The 26,304-nt window shown below is 31.1% G+C and overlaps 2 protein-coding genes across 2 annotated transcripts; both read left to right on the top strand.

Annotated features, from left to right (window-relative positions):
- Positions 1–8,167: 8,167 nt before the first annotated feature.
- Positions 8,168–9,726, top strand: LOC100780407 (fasciclin-like arabinogalactan protein 10). Its single transcript, XM_003552299.5, has one exon. The coding sequence runs from the start codon at positions 8,244–8,246 to the stop codon at positions 9,492–9,494; it is 1,251 nt and encodes a 416-aa protein (XP_003552347.1). The 5' UTR covers positions 8,168–8,243; the 3' UTR covers positions 9,495–9,726.
- Positions 9,727–15,862: 6,136 nt separating this feature from the next.
- Positions 15,863–21,682, top strand: LOC100808912 (ankyrin repeat and zinc finger domain-containing protein 1). Its single transcript, XM_006602695.4, has 7 exons — positions 15,863–16,290; positions 16,807–17,237; positions 18,208–18,322; positions 19,259–19,933; positions 20,086–20,163; positions 20,676–20,789; positions 20,961–21,682. The coding sequence occupies exons 1-7, from the start codon at positions 15,898–15,900 to the stop codon at positions 21,222–21,224; spliced, it is 2,070 nt and encodes a 689-aa protein (XP_006602758.1). The 5' UTR covers positions 15,863–15,897; the 3' UTR covers positions 21,225–21,682.
- The last annotated feature ends 4,622 nt before the right edge of the window (positions 21,683–26,304 follow it).

Here is a 26,304-nt window from a genome sequence, read left to right as displayed (position 1 = left end):
AAGAAACTTAAAAAAAATAAGTTTAACAGATTTCACATCTTATCCAATCTGATGTGCGGACATGACTAGCATTTCTTCACGTTGTTAATAAAATGCAGTAAAAAATGTTTTAAGCTGAATGCAGTGTTAAGGATTTTTCCTTAAAAAATAAGAAATAAAAAATGAGATACCTATTACAGCTTATTCCATACTTTAAAAATTGACAGAATTTTTGTCTTGGTTAGCAAAATATGGGGAAATCTTCGTTCTCAGAAGGAAATTTTAATGGATATTCACAAATGTCCAAGAAAATGCTAGTCTCCTGTCTTGGAAGAAAAAGTATTTGAATATACTTAAACCGGTGTGATAAAATTATCAATTACAACTCTTAATTTACCTGTATTGTAATGGTATCTAAATTCATAAATTGGGTCCTATATAATGCACCATAATTAATTGTATATAATGCTTGACAAACTTTTTGAATCTTTTTCTTCTTAAAAGGAGATGAACTAAACACATTTTATGAAAGATTTTTAAAAAAAGTTAAGCACTTTAATTTTTTAAAAGAAATAAATAAATAAATTTCTTTTAAAATATGTTAAAATCCCATTTTTAGTGGTTTAGTTTTAAAAACCAATTTTTAATTCAGTTTCAGGATTTATTTTTTTCAATTTTAAAAAATGGTTGTTAATCTTGTGTCACAATCCAATCATCAGGACAAGTTAGAAACCTTGAAATTCATGGTCTGAGACAAGTTCAGGAATTTCAAAAAAGTTAATGAAAATAAATTATTTTTTAAAATAATTTGAATGAAATATTTGTATAATCTCTCATGATATATTACATAATTCATAATATACAGGTAATATCTTAAATATCAAGAATTAAACATTTGTTTTCATAAAAATTAATGATAAATTATATATGCGGATCAAATTCGTTTTATGGAAGAGGTAATAAAAAGTAAAAAAATGAGTTGATAAAAAAATATAAATATTTGTTCCCCCCTCTTTTTCCTTACTCTTTTCTCTCTTACTCCCTCCCATCTCTTCCCCATCTATTTCCTCACTCTTTGGTCTCTCCTTTCCCATTCTTTATGTTCTCTCTTGGTAATTTTTCAAGTTAGAAAATAGTAAAAATTATCAAACACCGACTTTATTTTTTAACTTCTTATTTTAAAAAAAAAATCCACCTAAATAGGATATGAATCAAATGAAGCTTATCCACGAAAAAAAGAGCGTGGAAAGGAGTGTCTAATATCTATGCACACGGTGAAGCCTAAATAAGGCCGAAGACACACATGGCACACTATGATTGAGTTAAGTGTGGAACAACTTCTCATTTTGTATTCATACCAATTGTGTTACTTTGTTGTTGTCTGACAATATACTGTATCTTCTAGCACAGCCACCACCAATCCAAATTGAGCCCATGTGCTCCAGAAAATACTTTTAATCTCTTTTTTTATTTGTTTCACATTCCAAAAGTTATAAGAGAATTTATGTGAAACTTTCTTCTCTTTTTTTTGTTTAATTCTTTATGTATAATCATTATCAGAATTGCCGATGGAGAATCTGTATAAGAGTATAGCTGTGTAGGTGGATATGATGGAAATAATTAATATTCAAATTATACATATTTAATTATTATCAAGTGTTGCACATGTTTAATAATATCTAAATTTTGCAACCAACATCAGATTATTTACTTTAATCATTTTAAATTATAATGAATTTATTATTTAAACGATTGTTAGTTTAGTTTACAACAACTCTCATTGGTTACTTTTTGCATTGAATGTTGGGGTTTCTATATTTCCTTTAAAAATTGTATTTCTTTGTTGGGGGCATCTATTTTCTATCTACAACAAAAAAGTATTTAGTAAATGAATTAAGGAATTGAAAAATAAATAAAGTGGGAACATGAGATTTACTATAAAGAAAATTTAAAATAAAACACCACAAACATTAAATATAGAATGAATAAAAAGTTGATTATTTATTTATCCTGGCATATCTAGATGGTTTTAAAATAAAATTGGAGAGATATATGGATGAGTGAAGAACCTTCGGTTCAACACCAACAAGGCAAATTAAAGTGGTGGTTTGCATATATGTGGTATCAGGTGTGTGTGGTTTGCAACCACAAATTAATTGAACAGTCATGAATCTAATAAATAATTAAATACATTATACATTGTTAATGAATAAAAATTAAATAGTATCATTTAATTTTTTATATATCATTTTTAATAAAGTTAGCATTATTTACATAAAACATATGTTTTATGCACAAATTTTATTCTAAATAATAATGAAAGTTAATAAAAGTTATTATATATTTTGAATATAAAATTTCTAATAACTATTTTTTTAGTAATAATCTTTTCAATAATTTTTATTAATATTAAAAATCATAAGTTTATTAATAAATGTAGTATAATCCACTAATATAATATTTATTATTATTATTATTATTATTATTATGAAAAATAATTGACACGCAAGTAACATGAAAGGGAAAAAAATTTCAGATAATTTTGCTTGCTATAGAATGAAATATAATTAAGATCAATAGTCCTGCTCTGGTTATAATATCTAACTTGATTTCACGAATCTGTGTATTACAACATATAATCCCATGTAATTCTCGATCTAATTACAATCTTGTTATAATTTATAACTAAAAGTTAGCTAAAATATAAAATGTGGGCTGTAGCGTAGTTTTGGTAGGTATTAGCTAAAAGTTTGAAAAGTTAATTTATTAAATTATAAGTATTTTATAAAATTAAGTAATAAAGTAATTAAAAAATGTAAAATAATAGAAAAATAATAAAATCATAATTTATTTAAAAATAATAATTAAAAAATTGAATAAATAATTTATTTGATTATTTATCTTATTTTTTATTTAATTTGATTTTTTATCTTTTAAATGTCTTATCTAACATAGCTTAAAATGAGTGTTACTCTTAGTTAGCATCTTTTAATATCGGTCAAATGATTTATTTGATTATTTATCTTATTTTTTATTTAATTTGATTTTTTATCTTTTAAAAAAATTAATTTGATCATTTTTTTTGTTCAGTTTAATCATCTATTTTTTAAAAAGATTATTTTGATCATTTATATAATATTTTTGTTCAATTCAGGCATTCAATCCTTTTAAGATTCACATCTTAAATCATTTAAGAATAAAATTTTTTAGTTAAAAATGAAGTGAAGTGGAAGGGAAAAAAACTGAACAACAACTTATTTTTAAATAATTAATGATGTTAATTTCAAATAGACACATATTAAACTAAACAAAAAAAAGATATATGTTTAAATTAAACCAAAATATAAGAGAAATGATCATATTCAACTTTTTAAAAAAATACAAATGACTAAACTGAAAAAAAAAAACAAAGTAACACTTAATTAGAGTTATTATTTTCTATTTTCATTTTTTGAAATAATTTTTATTTTTAAATTTTCAAGATTTAGAAAACACGTATCGAGAAAAAAATATTTGAAGATACCAACAAAAAAGGCAGAAAATGTTTATTTGTTGTTTTCAATTTTAGATCTTTTAAACAATCGTATTTTTATTTATTTTTTTGTTTTTTTAGAATAAAAACAAAAAACACTTAAATCAAACATCACCTTAGATAAAATGATCAAATTAAATTTTTTAAGAGATAAAGGACTAAATTTTAAAAAATAAAAGACAAAGATCATTTACCCTTTAAGATTTCTTTGTTTGTCTATTTACCAACTTCATAAGCAAGCAAAACCACCATGAATTTTCGCCCACAGTTCAAAGGTAGCATTTACGGATTTTTTCTTCTATAACATTGTGAAGTAATTAACAAAATATGACAACTGTCATATTTTATTTTCTCTTGACACAAGCAAAGGGAGGAAAACTTTTGTGAGGGCAAAGAAAGCCAAATTAAAGGAGCTTGATATTATATATACTTATAGTACCATGCATGGTGTCGTTGGGATAAATAAGAAAACTAGCCAAAGTATCATATAATAGTGGGTGATGGTTATGTTGGGGACATGTGGGAAAGTTTTTATGGTTACGTTATGATGTGCATTCCACTTTCCTCCAGCCATAAATGGATCATGCCAAGCACTAGGGTCAATACTCAATCGTCAACATGCTTCTAGCATTTCACAATATTATCTCTTTTTATAGCATCTCTTGGTCCCATCTCTTTTAACATTGCAGACACTAAAGTTGGCATTATTACCTATCTCTTGCCAGCCATATATATATATATCAGAAATCATTTTGTTTTTCTTTTAAGGAGAAATCATTTTGTTAAAGATGGAAAAATGCATTTAATTATGTGTGGATATTTTTTAATCCCTTGCAAAATGATTATAATTCTAGATTATTTTATACTGACTAACTAAGAAAAAATAATTACTTGATGAAAGCAAATAGTAATTTAACTAAATTACTCTTACATTATTATTAATTTATTTTTAAATTTTATAATTTATCATTAATATATAAGAAATATAAGTGAAAAAACATAATTAATGATATATTAAAAAATTAAAACAATAATTATTTTAGAACAATTTTTTTCTTACATAATAATTATAATGGAATAGAGGATTACATATCATACACGTAAATTTAATCAAGAAAAAAATAATACAACTATATAAATTACCTATGAATTAATATTGGAAACTGGAAGGCGTGCTAGCTGTTCCTAGTGAGGGTATTTCTCTAACCTACCCTTACAGTTTTCTATGAATATATAAAAGATTTTTTTTTTTCAGAAAAGTTAATATGGTTTATGGGATCAGATTTTGTGTACAAGTTACCTCCAAACACTTTTTTTCGTGGCATCGTTCGTGATCTGTCTAGTTTTTCTTTTCTCCTTTTCTTTTTACGGTATTTGATTGGGTTATTTGAGAAAACTACTAATAATCATTTTAGGCATTGATAATTATTATGATTTTTTTTCTAAGAATCACTTTTACGCTATTTTTCTTTAGTGATAATGAGGATAAAACTAAAAGCAAATCATCAATATTTCACTAATGTTTTAAGAAGATAAAGAAAAAGGTAAATAAACAAAACTGGGGGAGTATTTGAATGATTATATTGACCAAGCAAGAGTTGAATTTGAAGCAGGTAAAAAGGGGACAAATTCATCATAGCAAGTAACCGTTGGAAGAGGGTCAAAAAGAGGGAGAAAATCATCACTTGAGTGCTGAACTTTCAAACAAACAAACAGATAAGTCTCTCTGCAAACCCCTTTTCGCTGCAAATTTATGTTAACCACGTGCAGTATGGTCTTGTTTGTACCACTTTCTCTTTTTTAATTGAGCTAGCTCTTGGTATATGCAACTGAACTGGGAAATCCCAGCTCAAGGTTTAAGTTTCATACACAGAAATGTTTGACAAGTTAGTACATAAATATTATTTTATATGGAGGTACTGAATGTATACTCAAATAGGATTGTCCTAGAAAGAAATAAAAAAGGCATATACTCCTATTGTCCTATGACTCCTAAGTCCTATATCTTTTAATACTATGTACTTAGATCAAATTGCATTTGCATGAAATGATTTTGCCTCAAACAATAAAATATATTCTTTTTTGAAATAACAATAATATATATCTTCTAAATAACTGAGGATGATATTAAATAACTTTTAACATTAATTCGAAAAGTAATATAATATTTAAGAATGCATACTATATATTCATGTAGTCCCCTCTCTCGTTTTTTTGTTGGAATGTAGTCCCCTCTCTCTCAAGTCAAAGGAAACTGAATTTTGTTCAGTTAAATATCTCAATATAGAAAAATATATATTATCTTATACTTTCAAATTTTTGCTACTCAAATTTATTATTTCATAGTTAAAGTTTTTTTTTTACAAATTTTGTAAAAGAAATGACACATAAAATGCATTAATTCTATAAAAATTACAAAAAAAAATGCTTTTACTTGTACTAATCATAAATAAAGAAAAAATATACATTAATATAATATAAGTTATTACTACTTTAACGAATTCATAATTTTATCATCTTTCAATTTTATTCTTACTAATGAAAATAATATTTGAATAATTTTTAATTAATTTGATTTGTACATACTTAATTAATAACATATTTCACTTAATATATGCTATCTTATTCATTTAATTTTTAATTTTTATAATTGATTTTTTTAATTTGTAAAATTAATTTAAGCATAAAAATGCATTAATTCTAAGCATAATATAAAATATATTTTATTTAAATTTCAATTTGCAATCGAGGATGAAATATTTTATTGACAAAAAATAAGTTTAATAGAAACAGCTTAAAAATAATGAAATTGAAATATTTTATTGACAAAAAATAAGTTTTATTGCTAGTTACCTGTATAATTAAAAATATTAAGAATGTTTGGACATTTAAAATAATTAAAATTAAAAGTTAGTTTAAAAAATATTGTTGATGTCACACGTGACACGACACGAGTGTACATACTAGTAGTACTACAATTAAATCTTTCAAAAAAAAAAAATAGTACAATTAAGTGTGTCGGTTGGCTAAGTTGGTAAAATAACACATACTGCGAGTGACTGGAAATTTTTATAATCAATTTTGACTTTTGTCTTTTACCTTTGGCCTCTTCCCACTATCCATGCATAATATGTATGCTTATTAATATTAAGTTTGATCATCATATGCTAAATTTATGTAAAATCTATTAAATTACACGAGTTTCTTTATCATCTGATAAATTGTACATAAAATTTAATCAACAATATTTTCATAAAAACATGTTATTAGAAATTCTTTTATTAGCTATCAGCAATTCATGATTCACCCATAATAATCCTTCATCAAGATCAAGACTACTCCCAAATCTCTTTTGATTGTTGGCTACAAAACTATTCCCAAATGGGCAACCCTAACAAAGATTCTATTCTATTCTATGGCAAAGTTGGTAACGTTACAAATACAAAAACCCTTCCGCGGTTTTCGAATTTAGAACGTTACAAACACACACAAGACAGCGTTCCATAAGACCCCAAACACAACTTAAAAACTTTGAAAAAGACAGAAGAAAGGGACAAGGGCACATGAGTCATTTCACCATAAAGAGCAGAAACCAAGCCAACAAATGCCACGACCCCTCTTTCCATTTTCCAGCTGTGACCAAATCATCCTAGCCCCCCCTCACATGGCCCTCCACAACTCAACCATAGTTAGTTAGTTACCATTTCCTTAGCCATTATACTCCTTTTTTCCCTTGTAAAAACTATTAAGAATTGAGATGAGGCTTCTGAAGGTTATAATCGAGATTTCGGATAAAAAAAAACTTAAAAGAGAAAATACTGAAATGGGTATCAAAAGTGTCAAGTGTTAAGTTAGTTGAAAATTAAAAATTATTAAACTAACTTGTTAAGTTATAAAGTTATAGCAGATGTTTAGTCATACTATGTTTTAAATTAGCTAATAAAATCTAAGTGCATTTTTTTGTGAAGTAACTCTTAGTGCATATACTTAAAAAAAGTTTGATGCTCACACAAACTTACACTTAATAGTTAAACATATAGTGACATTTCACTTAGAAAAATGTTACTAATATGCTATTTAATACCTTTTTATTTGAGTATAGTTTATGTGAGCCACATTCTTTATTTAGCGAATCTTATCTTTAAATTAGTTGAATTTTACATAAATATCAATAAATAAACATATGGGCTTTGATTAAACTATATATGGCCATGGTTATTATTTTAAAATTTTGATTCAAATGTTTTTTACAGAAATTTTGATTAAATGTTAAATCCCCTCTTACACTATTATTTTAATAATTTTCTTTTTATTTTATTAAAATAGGTATATAAAAAAAGTAAGTATACTTAATGTGTTGAAATATTAAAAAACAAAGTTTTTGCATTCGATGATTTGAAATTATTCTTAATTAATATTAGTCCTTAAAAATAATTTTAAAGAACTAAAACACATGTTTTTTTGTAAAAAGAAAAAGATTTATTATACATAAAATACAAAAAACGTAACGAATGTATCCATTTGTTGGATATCTGTACCTTATTTTTTCATAAAAACAACTAAAATTAAAGAGAAAAAAAAATCTTTAACCATGGTTTAACCAAACCCAACCTAACCCCACTCCCACTCACCCCAATCTCCCATACCATCTTTTAACTCCTTCTCTAACTCCTCACTCCCACTCCCACTCCCACTTCCACTCTCTCACACACTCTCTTATTGTCTCTCCATCATGGCTCACATTCTCCCTTTCCTCCTCCTCACCCTCCTCGCCGCCACCGCCTCCGCCCACAATATCACCGACATTCTCGCCGCCAACCCCGACTACAGCGACTTCAACGGCTTCCTCTCCCAAACCGGCCTCGCCGGCGAAATCAACACCCGCCAGACCATCACCGTCCTCGTCCTCAACAACGCCGCCCTCTCCGCCGTGGCCGCAAAACACCCCCTCTCCGTCGTCAAAAACCTCCTCAGCCTCCACATCCTCCTCGACTACTTCGACAACACAAAGCTCCACCAGATCCCCAACGGCACCACGCTCTCCACCACTCTCTACCAAACCACCGGCAATGCCAACGGCAACGTCGGCTCCGTCAACATCACCGACCTCAAAGGCGGTAAGGTTGGCTTCGGCTCCGCTGCTCCCGGCTCCAAACTCGACTCCTCCTACACCAAATCCGTCAAACAAATCCCCTACAACATCTCCGTCATGGAAATCAGCGCGCCGATCATTTCGCCGGGGATCCTCGCGGCTCCGCCTCCCTCAGCCGACGTTAACATAACGGCACTCATCGAAAAAGCCGGATGCAAAACGTTCGCCTCACTCATCTCCTCTAACGGACTCATTAAAACGTTTCAGTCAACGGCGGATAAAGGTTTGACTATTTTCGCTCCTAACGATGAAGCGTTTAAGGCGAAAGGCGTACCTGATTTGAGCAAGCTCACGAACGCTGAAGTTGTTTCGCTCTTACAGTATCACGCCGCCGCTAAGTATCTTCCCGTTGGATCTCTGAAAACGACGAAGGATTCAATTAACACGTTGGCCTCCAACGGCGCCGGAAAGTTCGATTTGACCGTTTCCGTCGCCGGAGATTCCCTTACGCTCCACACCGGAGTCGATTCCTCGAGGATAGCGGAGACGATTCTCGATTCCACTCCGCTTTCAATTTATTCTGTGGACAGCGTTCTTCTTCCGCCGGAGCTGTTCGCGAAGTCGCCGTCTCCTGCCCCGGCGCCGGGACCGGTTACTGCGCCTTCTCCCTCGCCGGTGTCAACTCCATCGGAAGCACCTTCGCCGCTTCCGGCATCGCCTCCGGCTCCAGCGGGAGAGACTCCTGCCGGTGCTCCGGCGGATGCACCGTCCTCGGAGGCTGAGCGGAGCACTTCCGGCAAGAGTGACGGTGTTCACGTGAAAGCTTCTGCGACTCTCACTGTTGCAGTGATTGCATTGTCTGCCTTTGTGATTTCTGCTACCTTTATGTAATTTTAATATTTTTATAGTTTTTATTGATTTTCTTTTTGTAAGTGTTTTTGAGTTTTTTTTTTTAAATTTGCGCTTTTTATTTTTATTTTTATTTTTCCTGGGATGTGATTGGACGAGGGAATTTGGTTTATTTATTTTTTTGTTATAAATTAATTTAGGCATGTGGTGATGTACGACACTGCGACGTGTTAGTTGTGTATTTTTATTTTATTTTAATTTTTGAGTTATGGAAGATTCTGGTGTTTTTTTGGGTGGTGGAATCTGCTGTGGTGCTTTCTATTTAGTATTTTGTGGAATGGGTTATCCTTTGGGGTGGGATTGGTGGAGGTGAAGGAAGGCCACGTGGCGGAGTATTAGTGGATCCTACGTGTTTCCTTTGGTGAGGACCATCGCATTTTAATGCGTTTTTCTTTTATACAATGGAATAGAACTCAGATCTGGTTCTGAGTACTGTGCGACAAATAGTTTACATTTTCCAACATTTTTTTAATTCTTGAATGGTTTAGAAATCTAGGTGATGCACGCGCGAGTTTGGGTTTAAGATTTTTAAACGCACTTATTCAATTCATGATTCTGTTTGTATTAGAAAAATGGTGGTAGCCGTTGGGATTAATATAATGACTTAATGAGAAGCATGACTGCATGAGTAGTTAACAATTAGTAAGATGTCAAAAATATTTCCTCTTGTGGAACTTTTTTGTCTTCCATTTAAGATGTTGGTCAACTTCGTCATTTTTCTTAAATTTCAGAAGCAAACAAGCCATGTTAATTCAAATTAGTGTGAACTGTGAACAAGACTTGTTTTGTTTAAATTTTAAAATAATTGCAAAGAGTCTCTCAATAATTAACTTGAAATCGAGTTGTAGGTGTTATTTAGGAATTTGGTACTTTTAAAAGTGAAGGAACAAAGTTTAGTTCTTGATTGATAAATTAATAACTGATATATTTGTTATGTATGTGCACTAATCATTTTTTGGTACATAAATGCAGTTATTTTTCATCAAAGACTACTTTTTCTTTTTAAGTGAGTTAAATTTGGATAGATAACCGGGAAAGAAAGTGACTATTTTCTTATGATGCTTTTAGGAGTTAATGTTGTGTTAAGGATGATTTCATAAAATTTAGAGTAATAAATTGAATGTTGTTAACAACGTGGCGCATGTCACGCCATAATTTGATTCTTTTATAAAAGTTTTGACCATCTCTTGTTGCTATGTTGTGCTTGCAAGTCTGGCCATAGATATGATTCATGGGGATTTTTCTCTTTGGCTTTTAGGAAGTAATGTACTTTGGTTGCAGTTAGAGTATCATCAACAGACAGACAATTTCATCCTGACCTTTGGGTGTTTGTAAGAGATTTCTACTACCATTCTTCCATAGTGAAGGATCACTAAATTGGACACACAAAAAAAAGAATCACTAAATTGGAAAATTACTTTCATGAAGCTTCAGTATCATGACTATGTTTCATACTCATACGAATCATAATCTATTAATCTAGTCGTGTTGTGGGCTATGTGCATGCCTTCATAATGACGTTTTTCATTAGTAGTATTTGGGAGGTTTTCCAGCACTCCTTTTTCATATCTTCATAATTTCTGTTTTTTTTCTTGATCTTTCAAAAAAAAGTTTTTGAAATTATTTTTTCTATTATAGAAACTAATTTTTGGAATATAAAATAAAAGAGTTGGAAGGTGCGAAGAGAAAAATGGGAGTACAGTTAGAACTTCCTACGGTATTTTAACTTGCACAAATGGGTAATGCAATTTTTATATAGTTAATTTATAAAGAACGAATGTATTTAAATTTAAATATAACACATGAGATAAAACATAAATATGACTTTTGTAATTTATATATTAGTACTTTTATGTATAAAAAATATTCGATTATAAAAAAAAAATCATTTCTATACTTTTAACACTTAATAACATGTTTGATTCTTCTGTACAAAAAAATGTGTTAATTCTTCTTATTTTAAACATTTTGCGGTGAGATTATTTAATTTAAAATCAAAAGTAGGCTTGATTTTAAAGTTTAGTTTTTGACTAAGTTCCATAACAATCATCCTAAACACAAATTATGTAAAGACCCTCGTACTTGACTGTTAAGCTCTACTTCCCCAATAGCAGGTTGAATAAGATCGAATTCTACATCAATGCACGCAAAACACCATTTCTCCACCCCTAATAATGTTGATATCAACCTTAGGGTCTACCCTTTGCAACAACAACAACAACCATTGCACGTAAGAAGCCTTCATCATATTCAAACAATGGTTCTTTTCTACTTTAACATGCGGGGAAGCGAAATTTGAATTCTATTTATTGTTGTTGGGAAATACCCAAGTCCCACATCGGCTGCCTCAGTCCTTGGAGTACAACTTATATATCTGTTGGGCAACTTTACTTAATGTCAATTGGTTTTAAGATGAAATCTAATATGGTATCAGAGTCAGACTCTGTTCGCCTTCGCTTTCGCTGCGACCACCCATCATTTGTTGTTCACGCACCAAGTCCAAGATTTGTGTGTGAGGGGGTGTGTTGGGAAATACCTAAGTCCCACATCGGCTGCTTGAGCCTCCAAAATCAATCTTTTCGCTATATATCTACTCATAGATCCACCTTTACAATGTACTCATCTATTTGATTTTATCTTAATTTTGTTATTCCATTTTTTAAAGATTCTATTGCATTTCCTTCTATCCATCTAAATATAACCAATATTTACTTAGTTTTTTTATTTAAAAGAGAAACGATTTATTAAAAAATATTTATATTTATAATGACTAATTGATAAGTTTGTGATCTATAAAAAAATTGATAAGTTTATTTTTTTTGTAAATGAAGTTGAATATAATATATTTTTTTAAGGTTTAATATTTTTTTCTCTCTAAGTAATATTTTTGTTTTAGTTCTCATAATTAAACTTTTTGTTTTAATGCGTATAAAAACATTTTTTGTTTTATTTTAGTTCTTGTAGTCAAATTTTTAGTAATATAAAGCTGTCACAAAATGGAGGCATAATCAATCAAAAATAATGGAGGCATAAAAATTAAAATATAAAAAAAATTGTTCACCTAATCACCTAAGAACTAAAACGTAAATTTTGTAGGTATAGTGTAAGCGTGAGATTGGTTTCATATAGAGAAATTGATTTTGATTCTATAATTGATTTTGAATATATTTTTAAGTATTTAGTTTCACATTAGAGAAGAATTTATAATTAATTTTGGATTGAAGTAACTTTGAGTAGTTTCAATGTTTAATTCAAAATTTTGTATTGAATTTTACTCCTTACTTGATTTTATAATAAAACATACAAACAAAAATCACATCACTTCAAAATCATTTTTACAAAATCAATTTTCTTAACATTCACCCGAACACACACTAAAGCAAAACATTGATAACCAAAATGCTAATTAATTTTTCTAAAGCTAAATGACCAATTTGGTTCTTTATCTTTTTTTATCTTCATTTTGATCATTTATCTTTTAAAAAGTTTATTTTAGTCATTTACATTTTAAAACGGTTCAGTTTAATCTTTTTCATCCATTTCTATCACAGATGTTAGTTTCAACGTTAGAAGAAAATGCAAGTTAGTATTTTTGACAAACCCAATAATTGTTTTAGTTTTTCACCAGAATAAATAATTTTTCTAGCAGCTTTAAACCATCATAAATTACCTTTTCTTTTAACTTCTTATTCTATTCCCAAATTTCTCAAAATCCCTAATTTCAATTTGGCCCATTAGCTTTTAACTCAAAACAAAATCCCCAATTTATTCAACTAGGGTTCAATCCAATTTCAATCTTTTGAAACCCTTTAATTTGTAATCCTTCAACAACCACCCCATCCTCCAAATAAAGTGAAGGAAGATTGAAACCGCAAACCCAAAAAAAAATGAGTAATTTATAAACCTAAACCTAAGAGTGGTAAATGGATTCAAATAGTCCATTTTGAAACAAAACGAGCCGGATAAATCCCTATCCATATCCTAATAGATTGGATTCAAATAATCCATTTTGATCAATTAAAAATTATTTAATGGATTCGATCCAATATGATCCATTTGATTTAAAAAATTCATCCAATTCATCCATCAACACTATTTTCATGGATGAATATCCATCAAGTCCATCCACAAACAAAAAAAATTTAAAATTAATTATTTTTAGTTTAAAAAATTAAAACTTAATTCTTTTTGCTGACATTGGTCGAGACTATTTTTCAGCTAACATCAATCGATGATATTTTTTGTTTGATATCAACTAAATTTTTTCCCGACGTCAGCTTGTGCTTTTTTCAGCCGATGTCAACTAAGAATATTTTTTGGTCATGATTGGCTAGGTTTTTTATGTCAATGTCGATCTTTTTTTTTTGTGGACATCAGTTAGGATTTTTTGGTTGAAATCGGCTGAATTTTTTTTTTTTTTGGTTGTCATTACTAGGTTTTATTGTTGACATTAGCCATGCCTTGTTTTTGCATGTATTGACTAAGGTTTTTTTTTTTATCGACGCCAACTAAGGTTATTTTTAGGCCGACATCAACCATGACTATGTTATTGACTGATGTCAACTACATTTTTTTTTCTAGCGTTGGTTAGGACTACTTTTTGCTTGCATCAACTAGGGTTTTTATGATCGACATCAACTAAGGCTACTCTTTTGCCAGCATCGACCGATGATGATTTTTGGCACATATCGGCCATGACTATTTTTTTGCCGATATCGGCTAGGTTTTTTGGGTCAACATTGACCAAAGTTATCTTTTGACTAATGTCGACTAGGGTTATTTCAATTGATTGTCAGATGAGGAAATTTTTCGATTGACATCGGCTAGGATTTTTTAGACGATGTTAGTCGGTGATATTTTTTAGTCGACATCGGCCAAAAAATAGTTCCAACTAACATCAATTAGAAAAACATTGGTTGATGTCAATCTTAAAAAAGCCTCAACCGACATCGGTAGAAAAAAAACCTAGTTAATGTTAGCAAAAAATAGACATGACCGATGTCAACAAAAAACCCTAGTCGTCGTCGGCCAAAAAATGACCTTGGAAGATATCTACCAAAATAAAACCCTAGCTAACGTCGACCAAAAATAACCTCAACTAATGTCGATCGAAAACTTCATCAGTCGACTTTGGCCCGAAAAACTTTGGAAGATGTTGGCCAAAAAATATCCCCAACCAAAGTTAGTTGAAAGATTCCAAGGCAGCATTGTTCGAAAAATAGCATCAACCGATGTCGGCTGATAAACATCATTATCCAAAGTCAACCAAAAAATTTCGGACAACATCGACTAAAAAAGTCTTGAACAAATTTGGCCAAAAAATACCCTAGCAGACATTATCTGAAAAATAACATTGACTAACGTTAGCTGAAAAACATCATCAGCCAAAGTCGACCAAAAATATTATGGACGACATCTGCCAAAAAATAACCTAGACCAAAGTCGGCCAAAAAAACCCCTATCCTACATTGTCTAACAATAACATTGACCGACATTGGCTGAAAAATATCATCAGCCAAAGTTAGCCAAAAAAAACTTTGGATGACATCGACTAGAAAATAGTCCCAAACAAAGTTATTCAAAAAAATACCCTAGTTGACATCATCTGAAAAATAAGATCGGTTGGTGTTGGCTGAAAAACATCATTAGCTAAAGTAGACCAAAAAAAAAATTGGATGACATTGACCAAAAATAACCTAGACTAAAGTCAAACATAAAAACCCCGACAAACATTGCCTGAATAATAACATTGATCAACGTTGGCTAAAAAACATCATCAATTGCAGTTAGCCAGAAAAACTTTAGACAACATCGGTCAAAAAATAGTTTTACGCAAAGTCAATAAAAAAAATCCTAGTTGAAATCGTCTAAAAAATAGCCCTGTTGATGTCAGTTAAAAAATATCATCAACTGATGTCCATCAAAAATAGGGTTAGTTGACATCAAGTGAAAATAATCTCGATTAGTATTAGGCAAAAAATATTATCGACCAAAAAATTATCCCGACCAACTACAACTGAAAAAAATTCTAGCTGACATTGGTTGAATATTACCTATATATTCTTTTATTATTAATTTGAATCAATTTTAATCCATTAAGTATTGATTAGAGTATTTATTAGATTTTAAAAATTAATGAATGAATCATTAAGTATCCATAAAATTAAATGAATGATTCATCCATTTTTTTTTTGTGTGTAATAGATAGATTAGATGAATTTATTGTGAATAAATTTAATGAATAGGGAATAAATGGATTTATTTTTCAGTTCTACCTAAACCCACAATAAAAAAACATGCTAACTAGACTGAAAGCCGATATTCCTTTATTGTAAAATCAAACCAACGTCAGATAAAAGATTAAAAACATCATTTAATATTTAATATGATAAATTCGGGTGTTAATTATTTAATCGTGAAGCTGTTCGGAGGATCTCTGGCTATCGACAGCTACACTATGGCGACTAATCTTCCTGCAACGAAGTCCACCACGACGACGTCGTCTCAGGAGAAACGACACCGTTCGATCTTCGAAGTTCCACCGAACTTCTTCGACTCTTGTCGTCTTCTCCCTTCTCCTCACTCATCCGTTTCCGACCACCACAGCGTAGGCCAAACCCAAATCATCGAAACATCCTCAAACGACGACTTCGTTTTGGATGCCCCTCAAAACGCCGTCGTTTCCGCGCCTAGGTGGACCTGCAATACCTGCAAGACTCAATTCGATTCCCTTCAGGACCAGCGTTCCCATTTCAAATCCGACATTCATCGATTCAATGTAAGATTCAATCAATCCAGAGTAGTTCTGTTTTCAGTGAATTTTCGTAAAATTTAGAATACCCATTTTTGCATTTAGAAAGATAATTTAATTAGAATACACTAATATTGTAACTAATTAGCATGTATGGTAAGTTTGATGACGTTCATAATAACTACTTTAAAAGATATAATGATTTCTGATTAGTTGAGAATAGAAAAATCTTCATTGTAATGATGCATGAAAATTAGGCTCTAAAAAAAGAAAAAAAAATCGAAATTTTAATTTTGTTTTATTCTTATTTGGAGAAAAAAAAAAAACCCTTCCCGAGTGGTCCTGTTTGCAGTGAACTTAGAATACCCATTTTTCTTTAAAGGGCTAAAACTTATTCTGATTGTTTTATTTTTTGGAAGCTTGATATGATTATGTGTAAGTTTTAAATGCTAACACAATGACAATGTGGGTTGTGGTATGAGGATGAGGGTGGATTCTAGTGGTTATCCTGTAGCTTCTAAAACGGGGTTGTATTGATTATAGGTGAAGCTGACAATTGCTGGAAAGAATATTGTGAAGGAAGAAGATTTTGAGGTTCTAACATCTGAATTTGTCAAAGACTATGATGTGTCAAGTATATCGGGATCAGAAAGTGACGATGATAGTGAAACCGAGTCTCAGAGTCAAAGTGCATTGCATGACAAATTGAGCGAAAGTTTTAAACATAAACTATTCTTCCGTCTTCAGACAGGGCAGAGAGTTTCTGTCTGGAAGTGCTTGATTATGAATGTGACTGAAAATGTATTATATGATAATGAAAAGGCAGAGAATGAAGTGGTTGAGAAGTTGAAATCTTTGACTGCTGAGCCCAGAGACAATACCCATTTGAGAATTGTTCTGCTTGTGTCCGGTGGACACTTTGCAGGTTGCGTCTTTGATGGTGATGCTGTTGTGGCTCACAAGACATTTCACAGGTTAGAATATGCTTCTTGCTACTGAACAATAGAAAAATAGTTATAGTATTTCTGAGTATTATTCAATAAAAATGAATACGATTGTAGTTTCATTTAGGCACTGTGTAGAGGGGGAATAGCAATCTATGCATAATGCATACACCATTCAACTGTGCACAAAGATTACTATTAGAATATCTTTGAAGCATGTATCTGTGTCAATTATTGTCCCATTGGAGTTCTAGTCTGTTGGAAATATTGTGTTAGGACTTGGGATCAATTTTGGCTGTTCACAATTTTTTTCTTTTGCCTGGATGAGTCAAGCATGAGAATTAGCTGTCAAAACTCGATTATTCTGCCCTGACATGTAATGTTGCAAGCCTATCTTGTAAAGCTTGTGTGAAATTGTATGTGTAACGGCCCTTGTTGTTAGAGTATATTCCCTCAAAAGCACTATTTCACAAGAATCCAGTCTACCCATTCCTAAGAGTATTGGATTACGTTAGGAACTACCCTTATTATGTTGACAACATCTTTCGTACACGCATCTTTTTTTTCCCTTGAGACATTGAATTAAATCCCATATATCTTTGAATCAATTTTTACTGATTCAGTTATTCACATTTTAGCTTATCTATTATGAGGAATAGACAAGCAAGTGATTAGGTGCAATAAGTTCTATCTGAATGGAAACAAATGTTGTTCTTTTAGTCTGTTTCACTTAGTTTTTGCGGGAGGATGTGTGAAATGTTGTATTATTTGTTTTTGAGCTTCTGTAAGTAGTTGATTAATTTTTCAGCAGTTCTTTTTATTTCCTTGTCCCTGTTTTATTTCCTAAGGCAGTAAAGCATGTATTGTACTTCCCAGTTGACCAAATACCTGTATCACTATTTTCTTATTCATTTTATTATTGCTAGTTTCTATTTGCTAAAAATTGTAAAAGGAGTTTGATTTTTGTTTGTATTCATAAGTTCTTATCATTCTTATACAGATATGTTGTAAGGGCCAAGGCAGGAAAAAAACAATCGTCTAAAGATGCTTCTGGAAGGGCTGCTCATTCTGCTGGGGCTTCACTTCGTCGATATAATGAACTTGCATTAAAGAAGGTGTTCAAATCAAAGCTATATTGTCTTGCTTGTCATGTTTTCTATTTTCATGCTAGCCAATTTATTTATTTATTGATAATTCCATGCTAGCCAATTGTTGTGTTGCAGTCTTTGAATTGGAGGTAGTTATATACAAGTTAATAAATAATTGAAAATGGTGCTATTTTTTCTTATTTCATTTCATAATGTGGGAAGTAGGAACTTGTGTGTTTGAAATTATAATTACTTGAAATTAGTCTAGTAAGGTATTTTTAGAAAATTACTGAATTTTTATTATTAATTTATTTGGACAAGGGCAATATAATCTGTTATTGTGCTATTTCCTATATCGAGAACATATATCATATGTTTAACTTTATCTGTACCAGAAATTTCAGTCTGTCTAAAATACAACAAACCTGCCTTGTTTATAGACAACTACCTAACAGCCATAAAATAACAGCAGCTGACTAAAACTAACTAACTAACATCCTTTTCTTTTTATATTTACATATCAGTTTTCTTGGTTTGAGTAAACATTTTATGTTTTCACAAATAATTACAAAATATGTCACCTTGTTTGCGCTTTTGTACGGCAAATAGTGAGAACATCAAAATCTTGTTTTCATCCTTTTTGGTATGAATCTTTGAAAATAGGAAATGCAATAAAAACAAGGTTACATTTTTGTAATTATTTGTGAAAGCAGGAAGTAAGAATAGAAAACATTTTCTTAAATCAATGGGTTCTTATAATTGGTCATGAATTTTGACAAATCGATTGTTACAACAGTTATTCTTCCAGTTCTTACTTAATTATTCATTCTCAAACACACATGGAGATGTGGAAAATGTTTTCTTACTTAGTGTCTTCTTTGTTTGTGTGAGACTGAGTGCATGTGCATTTGTGCACACCAATATTTAAATCTGGACTTGACTATTTGCCTGCCAATATTTTAGGAAGTTCATGAACTGTTTGCTGCTTGGAAACCTTATTTTGATGCTTCCAATAGCATTTTTATACATGCACCATCAAGTAGTCGTCAACTTCTTTATGATGGAGAGAGATCATACTTTACCAATCAGCAATGTGATATTAGAAATATTGCTTTGACTGTTCGGAGGCCTACTTTCAGGGAAGCAAAACGTGTATATAGCCAGTTGACCCAGGTAACCCATGAAGGCGATGAGAAGGAAGTTTTGCAAAGAAACCAAGAGGATTCGGTATCAATTCACATTTCTAAAATAAATGTCAGTCCAACCTTAAGCAAGGGGGACATGGCTGAGTTGGATGACAAAAATAAAGCTGAAGCTTGTTCAAGTAAACAAAATGATGAACTCCCAATTTTGAGTAATGGAGAAAGTGAGGATGAGCTATTTGGTAAATCAACTCCTTTACATCAGGCAGCACAATCGGGTGACTCTCTAAAGGTTTTAGAGTTCTTGGAAAAGGGTTTGGATCCTTGCATCAAAGATGAAAGGGGGAGGACCCCGTATATGTTGGCACATGACAAAGAAGTGAGGGATACTTTCAGAAGGTTTATGGCATCAAATCTTGACAAATGGGATTGGCAAGCTGCAAAAGTGCCCAGTGCATTGACCAAAGAAATGGAAGAATCACAAGCTGCTAAGCAGGTGATTCTGCTACTTGTTAAAACAAGTTTTGAATTATGATTTAAAATCTAAATGATTGTTCGCTCTAATGATCTTAAAATTTTGACTTTTGATGATCAAATCTAAGAAGTTCCATCTCTATTTAATGATTACCTCTTTTTATGCTAGTACAGGCAGAAAAAGATGCTAAGAGAAAAGCTAGAGCAAAAGAATTAAAGAAATTGCGTAAAGCAAAAGAAAAGAAGGCTCAGGTACATCTTAATTGGTTTCAATAATTCAATCTCATGTTATATGATGACCTCATTTTTTGGGACTTGTTTCTGAAAGCATTTTACCTTGGTTTATAAAATGTTATTTAATTCATAGTTTCATAACATTTACAGACTTTAATCATTGTGATTTCAATTTATTAGTTGGGACTTGTCACACAATTAGCTTGTGATCGAGTCTTGGGAAAGTGTGCATGAACAAATGAGCTTTCTGTGAATTATGAAAAGGAAAGGAAAACTTGTACTTCACCAGTTTGTGAGGATTTTTTGTCGTGCTTTATTCTGTTGCTTGTGGTTTCAGTCCTAGACCAATACCTCAGCCAGCTACACTTTTTTCTGAAGAATTTTCATTGATAAGCTTTGGTTTTTCATATTTTGCTTTTCCAATCATATAAATATATATCTACACACATACTTTTCTTATTCATTATTCATCATTCTTGTGGACCGTGGTCAAAAATATTTTTCTGAGGAACCTTGAATGCGGTGTTCAGGTTGAAGCCACCTTGCCTAAGAATGATTCCAAAACTATAGAGAAGCAAGTAACTGCTTCAACATCGATTAAGGGACAATCTCAACTAAAAAGTGGTGTGCAATTATCCAAAGAGGTTAGATACTGATTTTTTGCTTGCTGAAAATCTGGCCATGTCTTTTGTAAACTTTAATGATGTGTTGAAATCATGCTACACCTATGAGATTATGTAACTCTTTCTGAATCTTTTCCACTCTTAACTGCTAACTGTAATTGGACTGTTTAATATTTAAATTTTTTCAAACAGGACCAAATAAGAATGGCACAGGCTGCTGAAAGAGAAAAGAGAGCAGCTGCTGCAGAGAGGAGAATAGCCGCCCTCAAAATTCAAGCTAATAGTGCAATCACTGCAGCTAGCATGTCAGAACCTAAATGTGGATTAGCAGGTGACATTTACTGTTCCTGTTGTAATTCATCACTTGATGGTAAAGTTCCATTCCACCGGTATAATTACAAATACTGCAGCACATCATGCATGCATGTACACAGGGAGATCCTAGAAGATCAATGACAGTGTGTTTAGATATTAAAAATTTTCTTTTGTGCAAGTCAAGCTCGCTCCAAATATCCATTGTTCTTGATTTGGTTTCAAGTAATTTTGGTTGGAAAAAGGGAAAGAAATAAGGAGGGGTGGGGAGCAGCCATGGGGGAAGAACTGAATGGTAAATTACATGAGCTGATGATGTTGAAGGGGAGAAAATATTGTTTTCCAAAGCAACATTAATACAGGTAGAATCAAAACAGCTATCGTACAGCGTTCCCACACTTTGTGCTCTGCCAAAAATGAACACAGCAAATGACCAAGTGCACTTGACACTGATACTGTATTATTTGATTTTATTTTTCACTGTGTGGGTATTTGTTGGAAGTCTGGTCTCTTCGACTCTATTTTACTAGGCATTAGGTCTCAAAGCATTAGTGTTTTGTTAATGTTTTAAATTTTGATACAATTAATTATTTTAGTTGTCATTATTTTACTTATATTTATATTCCATCAAAATTTAAAACATTATCAGAATATTAACGTTTTTATTGAAAATGAAAAAAAAAAGATCAATTGAAATCTTATAAATATAAAAAACAAAAGGATAATTTTCAAATTTGATACACTAAAATAAAAAAAAATATTAAAACATAATAGACTAAAAGTAATATTTTTTTTACAATGATTAATGCTATTACGTTCACACTTGGTTGCCCACACACATCACTTTACATACTTTTCATCGTCTGATTACATATGGTCTCGCCTCATTTTAACCTTCATTTTGATGCTGCCTCCTCACTATTGTGAAGTGATGTGCATGGTGTTGATTTGTAGAGATTTTAAATTTATTTTTTGTGACATTGCTCTCATGGCAAAAGAAAATTCTCGATTCAGTGTACAATATCAATCTCAAGCGATAGGCTGATGTCAGGTTTGACTGTGTTTTACACTACTTGGTCTCAATGTCATACATTTATGTTGGATTTTGCTGAGATGGGGAAAATAAGAAAAATATTTGAATTAAAATATAGTGTTAGAAGTTATAAGACTTACATCAAATTCACTTTTTTTTTTTTTATTTCTTTTCTTTTTCCCTTTGTCAATTACAACATTAAGGTTTTTCTCCCCTTGTGAAACTGGCTAGAATGTGTCTCCATATACATCCATTGCTGACAAAAGCGTGTTCAAGTAAATCACCTGTTTGTTGCTAAGTTACTGCACAAACTATAAACAAATTTACCATGTCACATCAACTAGTTTGATTCACAATTTTGTCGCACCACATTGTCTACTGTAATAATGTTGACATGCAGACAAAATTCTCGATTGAACTGCCTCGGACAACGATACTGGGTCATAGTCATAGGTTGATCTATGCAGATATTTCAATGTGATATTACAGATTAAATAAAAAAAGATACTAGTACAAGGATCTGTTTTATATAGAGGATTTTCCAAATTAACATAACATTTAGTCTCTTATAGTAAATGGAAATCCGATACATTCATGCTAGCCTTGGACACAAAATATATATCATATTTTTCATATTGGAGCCGATGGTTTTTTTTTTCTTTTTCTTTTCTTAAAGGTATATTGGAGCCGATGTTAAGTGCACGAAATGTTGGCAATTTTGTTTGTCAAGTTTAATGTTTTGGCTGAGGGAAAAAGTATTTTTTATAATAATATTTATGTTGAGGACAATATTTCTTAATTATTTTAGATTTAGTTTTGATCTATCGTGTAATTGTGTAATATATGATAGAATAAAAAATCCGAGCTCTTGTGTTTTTTCTTACTAATGCTTGGACAATTATAAAAGAAAAAAAGTACATTGATATTATAAATCGAAATTAAGGTCATGATCTCAATGCACATAGTAACAAAACTGTATCTGTAGCATACTCAGTTCAACAGAACAGAATCATAAAGGCATGTCATGATGAAGATTAGGATTTGTTTAACTTAACACGAAATTTCTATTAAATTCAAATCGTAGAATTTTTTGGCAAACAGTTAATAAAATTTCAATATCTATCTGTAATTTCAAAGATGTGTGTATTTTGTTGGATGAGGTTTGCCAAGTCTAAATTGAAGTAAAGAAAAAGAACGATTTGGAAGATCCTTGAAGGGTGATTCAGCCACTAAAAAATTAGTGATACTAAAAACCTTCTTGGATTTTAAATAACTTGATTCATTCAAAACTTTAGGCGTTTTTAAAGGGTCTACGTCTAAATCTTGAAAAACATAGACAGACAATCCAAATTCAACCTGGATTCTCCTCTGCGATCTATGTTTTTGGCATTTTCGAACGTCAACACGGATCCTCCACTGTTATCCCTATTATACTATGATTCATGCATGGATAATATGGTTGATAAGATGATACTTAATTGAAGACAAGAATCACAAACTTTAACATCATACGATACCCGTATATATTTTCTTGATTTGAGATCTTTGTATCCGGAACTCACTTTAAATTTAGATTAAGATGGGTTGAGATAGATAAACCTAAAGTAAACTTTCATATGCAAAACTAAAAAACCTTATTGTAAAATTCTTAGAAAGAAAGAGAAGCAATTTACATTTGGTATCGAAAATAACTAACCCATTAGAGAGAGTTATTACAAACTCTGATGAGATAATTGAATAGAGCATAAGGCATCTTTGCTCTTTAAGGAAACATTTTTTTTCATTCTCTGCTTTTCGAAAATAATTACAAAAATATTATTATTTTTATTTTGTTTCCTATTTTCAAAATTTTGTATAAAAATTGTGGAAAAAAATTGTTTTCACCATTTCTCATACAAAACTTTGAAGTTAGTGAATAAAATGAAAATGACTTGACATCTTCGTAATTATTTATGAAAACAAAATAATCCTCAAATCGGAAAGATCGATCCTAAAGTGTTGACCTGCTATTTCTATATTCTTCTTTTCAATTTCAAATATTATGAACAGATTGCTAAAGATTCATACTACATTAATCAGGTTAATTTTCATAAAATGATATTTAAAATCACTTTAAAGATTTTCAATACACCCTTAAATCACACATACAAAAAAATCATAAGATTAACGCGTGTAAACTTTCGTTACAATCACATGTAAGAAAATTATATGTTTAACAGGATAATCATTGATTCTTTTCATGAGTAAAATTTTTTTAGGTCAACAACAATCAGATAGATTAATCTTTGATCTAATGAGTTAAAAAACATAGGTGATTTCTGACCTTTGAAACAAATAAAAAAAAAAGCTTATAAATAGAAAGTTAGAAACTAAAGAATATCCACAGACCACAACTCCTTAGCTTAGTATCATAGCTTAATACATACATATCATAGCATATGACTATGGCAACAGGTCCTTCTCAATGGCGAGCCACCTTCTATGTCCACCACCAAACCTTCAACCTCAGCACTCCTGTCTCAGTTACATGCAACTTTGCTCACGATTCCTTCACCAAACAACGCCACAAAATCTATGCATTCACACTGCCAACACTCTTGTCCTTCCTTCAAGTTCAAAGTGCAGGGAACACAGCTTCCCCGTTCCAATTGCACCCTTTGACCACAAAAGCTTCTGTGTTTGGCATACTATGCTACTACTTGACCTTCAGGGCATGGCTATGTTTTCCCTTATATGCCACTCAGTTAAGCATTGCCATGGCACTCTTTGGCTCGTTTTCCTTGGCTTCTTTGGTGTCACTTCTTCTTTCTGACTCGTGGTGGCACATCAAGTACATGCTTTATTTTTTACTTGTGGTGGTTGAGTTGCATCAAATGGTCACACTAATAACATTGTGTGACAAATATTGTGTCAAGAGATTAACATTGCTATGGAGATCATGGCGCACCAACTCTATTCAAAGGGGTTTGCCACTTACATATATGGATTTGATAGACTACAACAAGGCCTAATTGTGGATATGGGAGGATCTATACAAGCTACTCTTTCGATCTTCACGACTCATACGTTAGAGGATGTTTAGGTGGAGCAAATATTTTCTATTTTTATTTTCTGTTTTTAAGTTTGTGTAAGAAATTAAGAAAGTGTGGCAGAAAATAAAGATAAGAAAATAATAAAAGCTTTTTCGTTATTTGTTCATAATTTTTTGAAAATAAAAAGTGAAAGTAAGGTAACACTTTCTCATTAAACGTGAAAAAAACTAACATTTTCTCAAAGCAAAGAGCTCTATATTGCCTTATGTAGTTGCATGTTTTCTATATTCGCTAACAAACATCGTGTCTTGTAGATGATTTTAAATAATAAATCTATATAATGTTACTTATTTCTATAAGCATGACTCTAAGGTAAGATAAAGTCTCAATTAACTCAACCATGTAATAACACAAATAAGAATGGACAGTTACTTAACACACCATGTTTTGTTTGGTGTACTCCCAAAATTCTTAATATACCCTTCTTACCATTTCTGTCCCAAGCAAATCTCCATGACCACCTCTCCTCCAAACCTTCATGACCACCACACCCTGCCGTCACCCACCACCAGCACTGCACCCACCACCACACTGCCGCCCATCACCACCACGCACATCATTGCGAGTCATGAACCTCCACGTTGCATAACCCTTAAATTTATTTCTGTAAAAAAAAATCAAATAGGTAGTACACTTATCCACATTCTCAAATAAATAACTAAGCTAAACTCCTTTAATCTCTTCTAAATAAATTTTAAAATACTAAAATTAAATAATTAGTCTCAAATATATTGAATATCTACTTTAATCCTTGAATTCATATATTTTTATTAATGTTGAAGGACTAATGAACGATTTATCATTTTTTTTATTGTGGAAAAAAGCTTCACTAGGAGAAAGAATAATATTCGGGAGATTGATATAACATATATGATTTTATTTAAGAGATTATTTACATTTTAAAAAAAATATTTACATAGTTTATTATTATTATTTTCTTTAACCCTTGAAACAAAAGATCTCACTAATTCAAAATTCAACCATAAAATAACTAAAATTTAATTAATAATTATTGTTATCAAACATCAAATTCATGTACTATTGAAAAAATTCAATCTTAATTTCAATAAATTAATATTTTTTTACCAATCACTTGCTT

Source organism: Glycine max, chromosome 18 (assembly GCF_000004515.6).
Source record: "Glycine max cultivar Williams 82 chromosome 18, Glycine_max_v4.0, whole genome shotgun sequence".
NCBI lineage: Eukaryota > Viridiplantae > Streptophyta > Magnoliopsida > Fabales > Fabaceae > Glycine > Glycine max.
The sequence above is the reverse complement of the archived record's forward strand: the minus strand, read 5'-3'. Positions and strand labels throughout refer to the sequence as shown.

What these genes read in the sequence shown, in the direction of transcription:
- LOC100808912 (XM_006602695.4), top strand. Translation starts at nt 15,898, where the DNA reads ATGATAAATTCGGGTGTTAATTATTTAATCGTGAAGCTGTTCGGAGGA. An exon ending in AATCACAAGCTGCTAAGCAG is followed by an intron (nt 19,934 to 20,085) that starts GTGATTCTGCTA and finishes ATGCTAGTACAG; the next exon opens with GCAGAAAAAGATGCTAAGAG. An exon ending in CAAAAGAAAAGAAGGCTCAG is followed by an intron (nt 20,164 to 20,675) that starts GTACATCTTAAT and finishes TGCGGTGTTCAG; the next exon opens with GTTGAAGCCACCTTGCCTAA.
- LOC100780407 (XM_003552299.5), top strand. Translation starts at nt 8,244, where the DNA reads ATGGCTCACATTCTCCCTTTCCTCCTCCTCACCCTCCTCGCCGCCACC.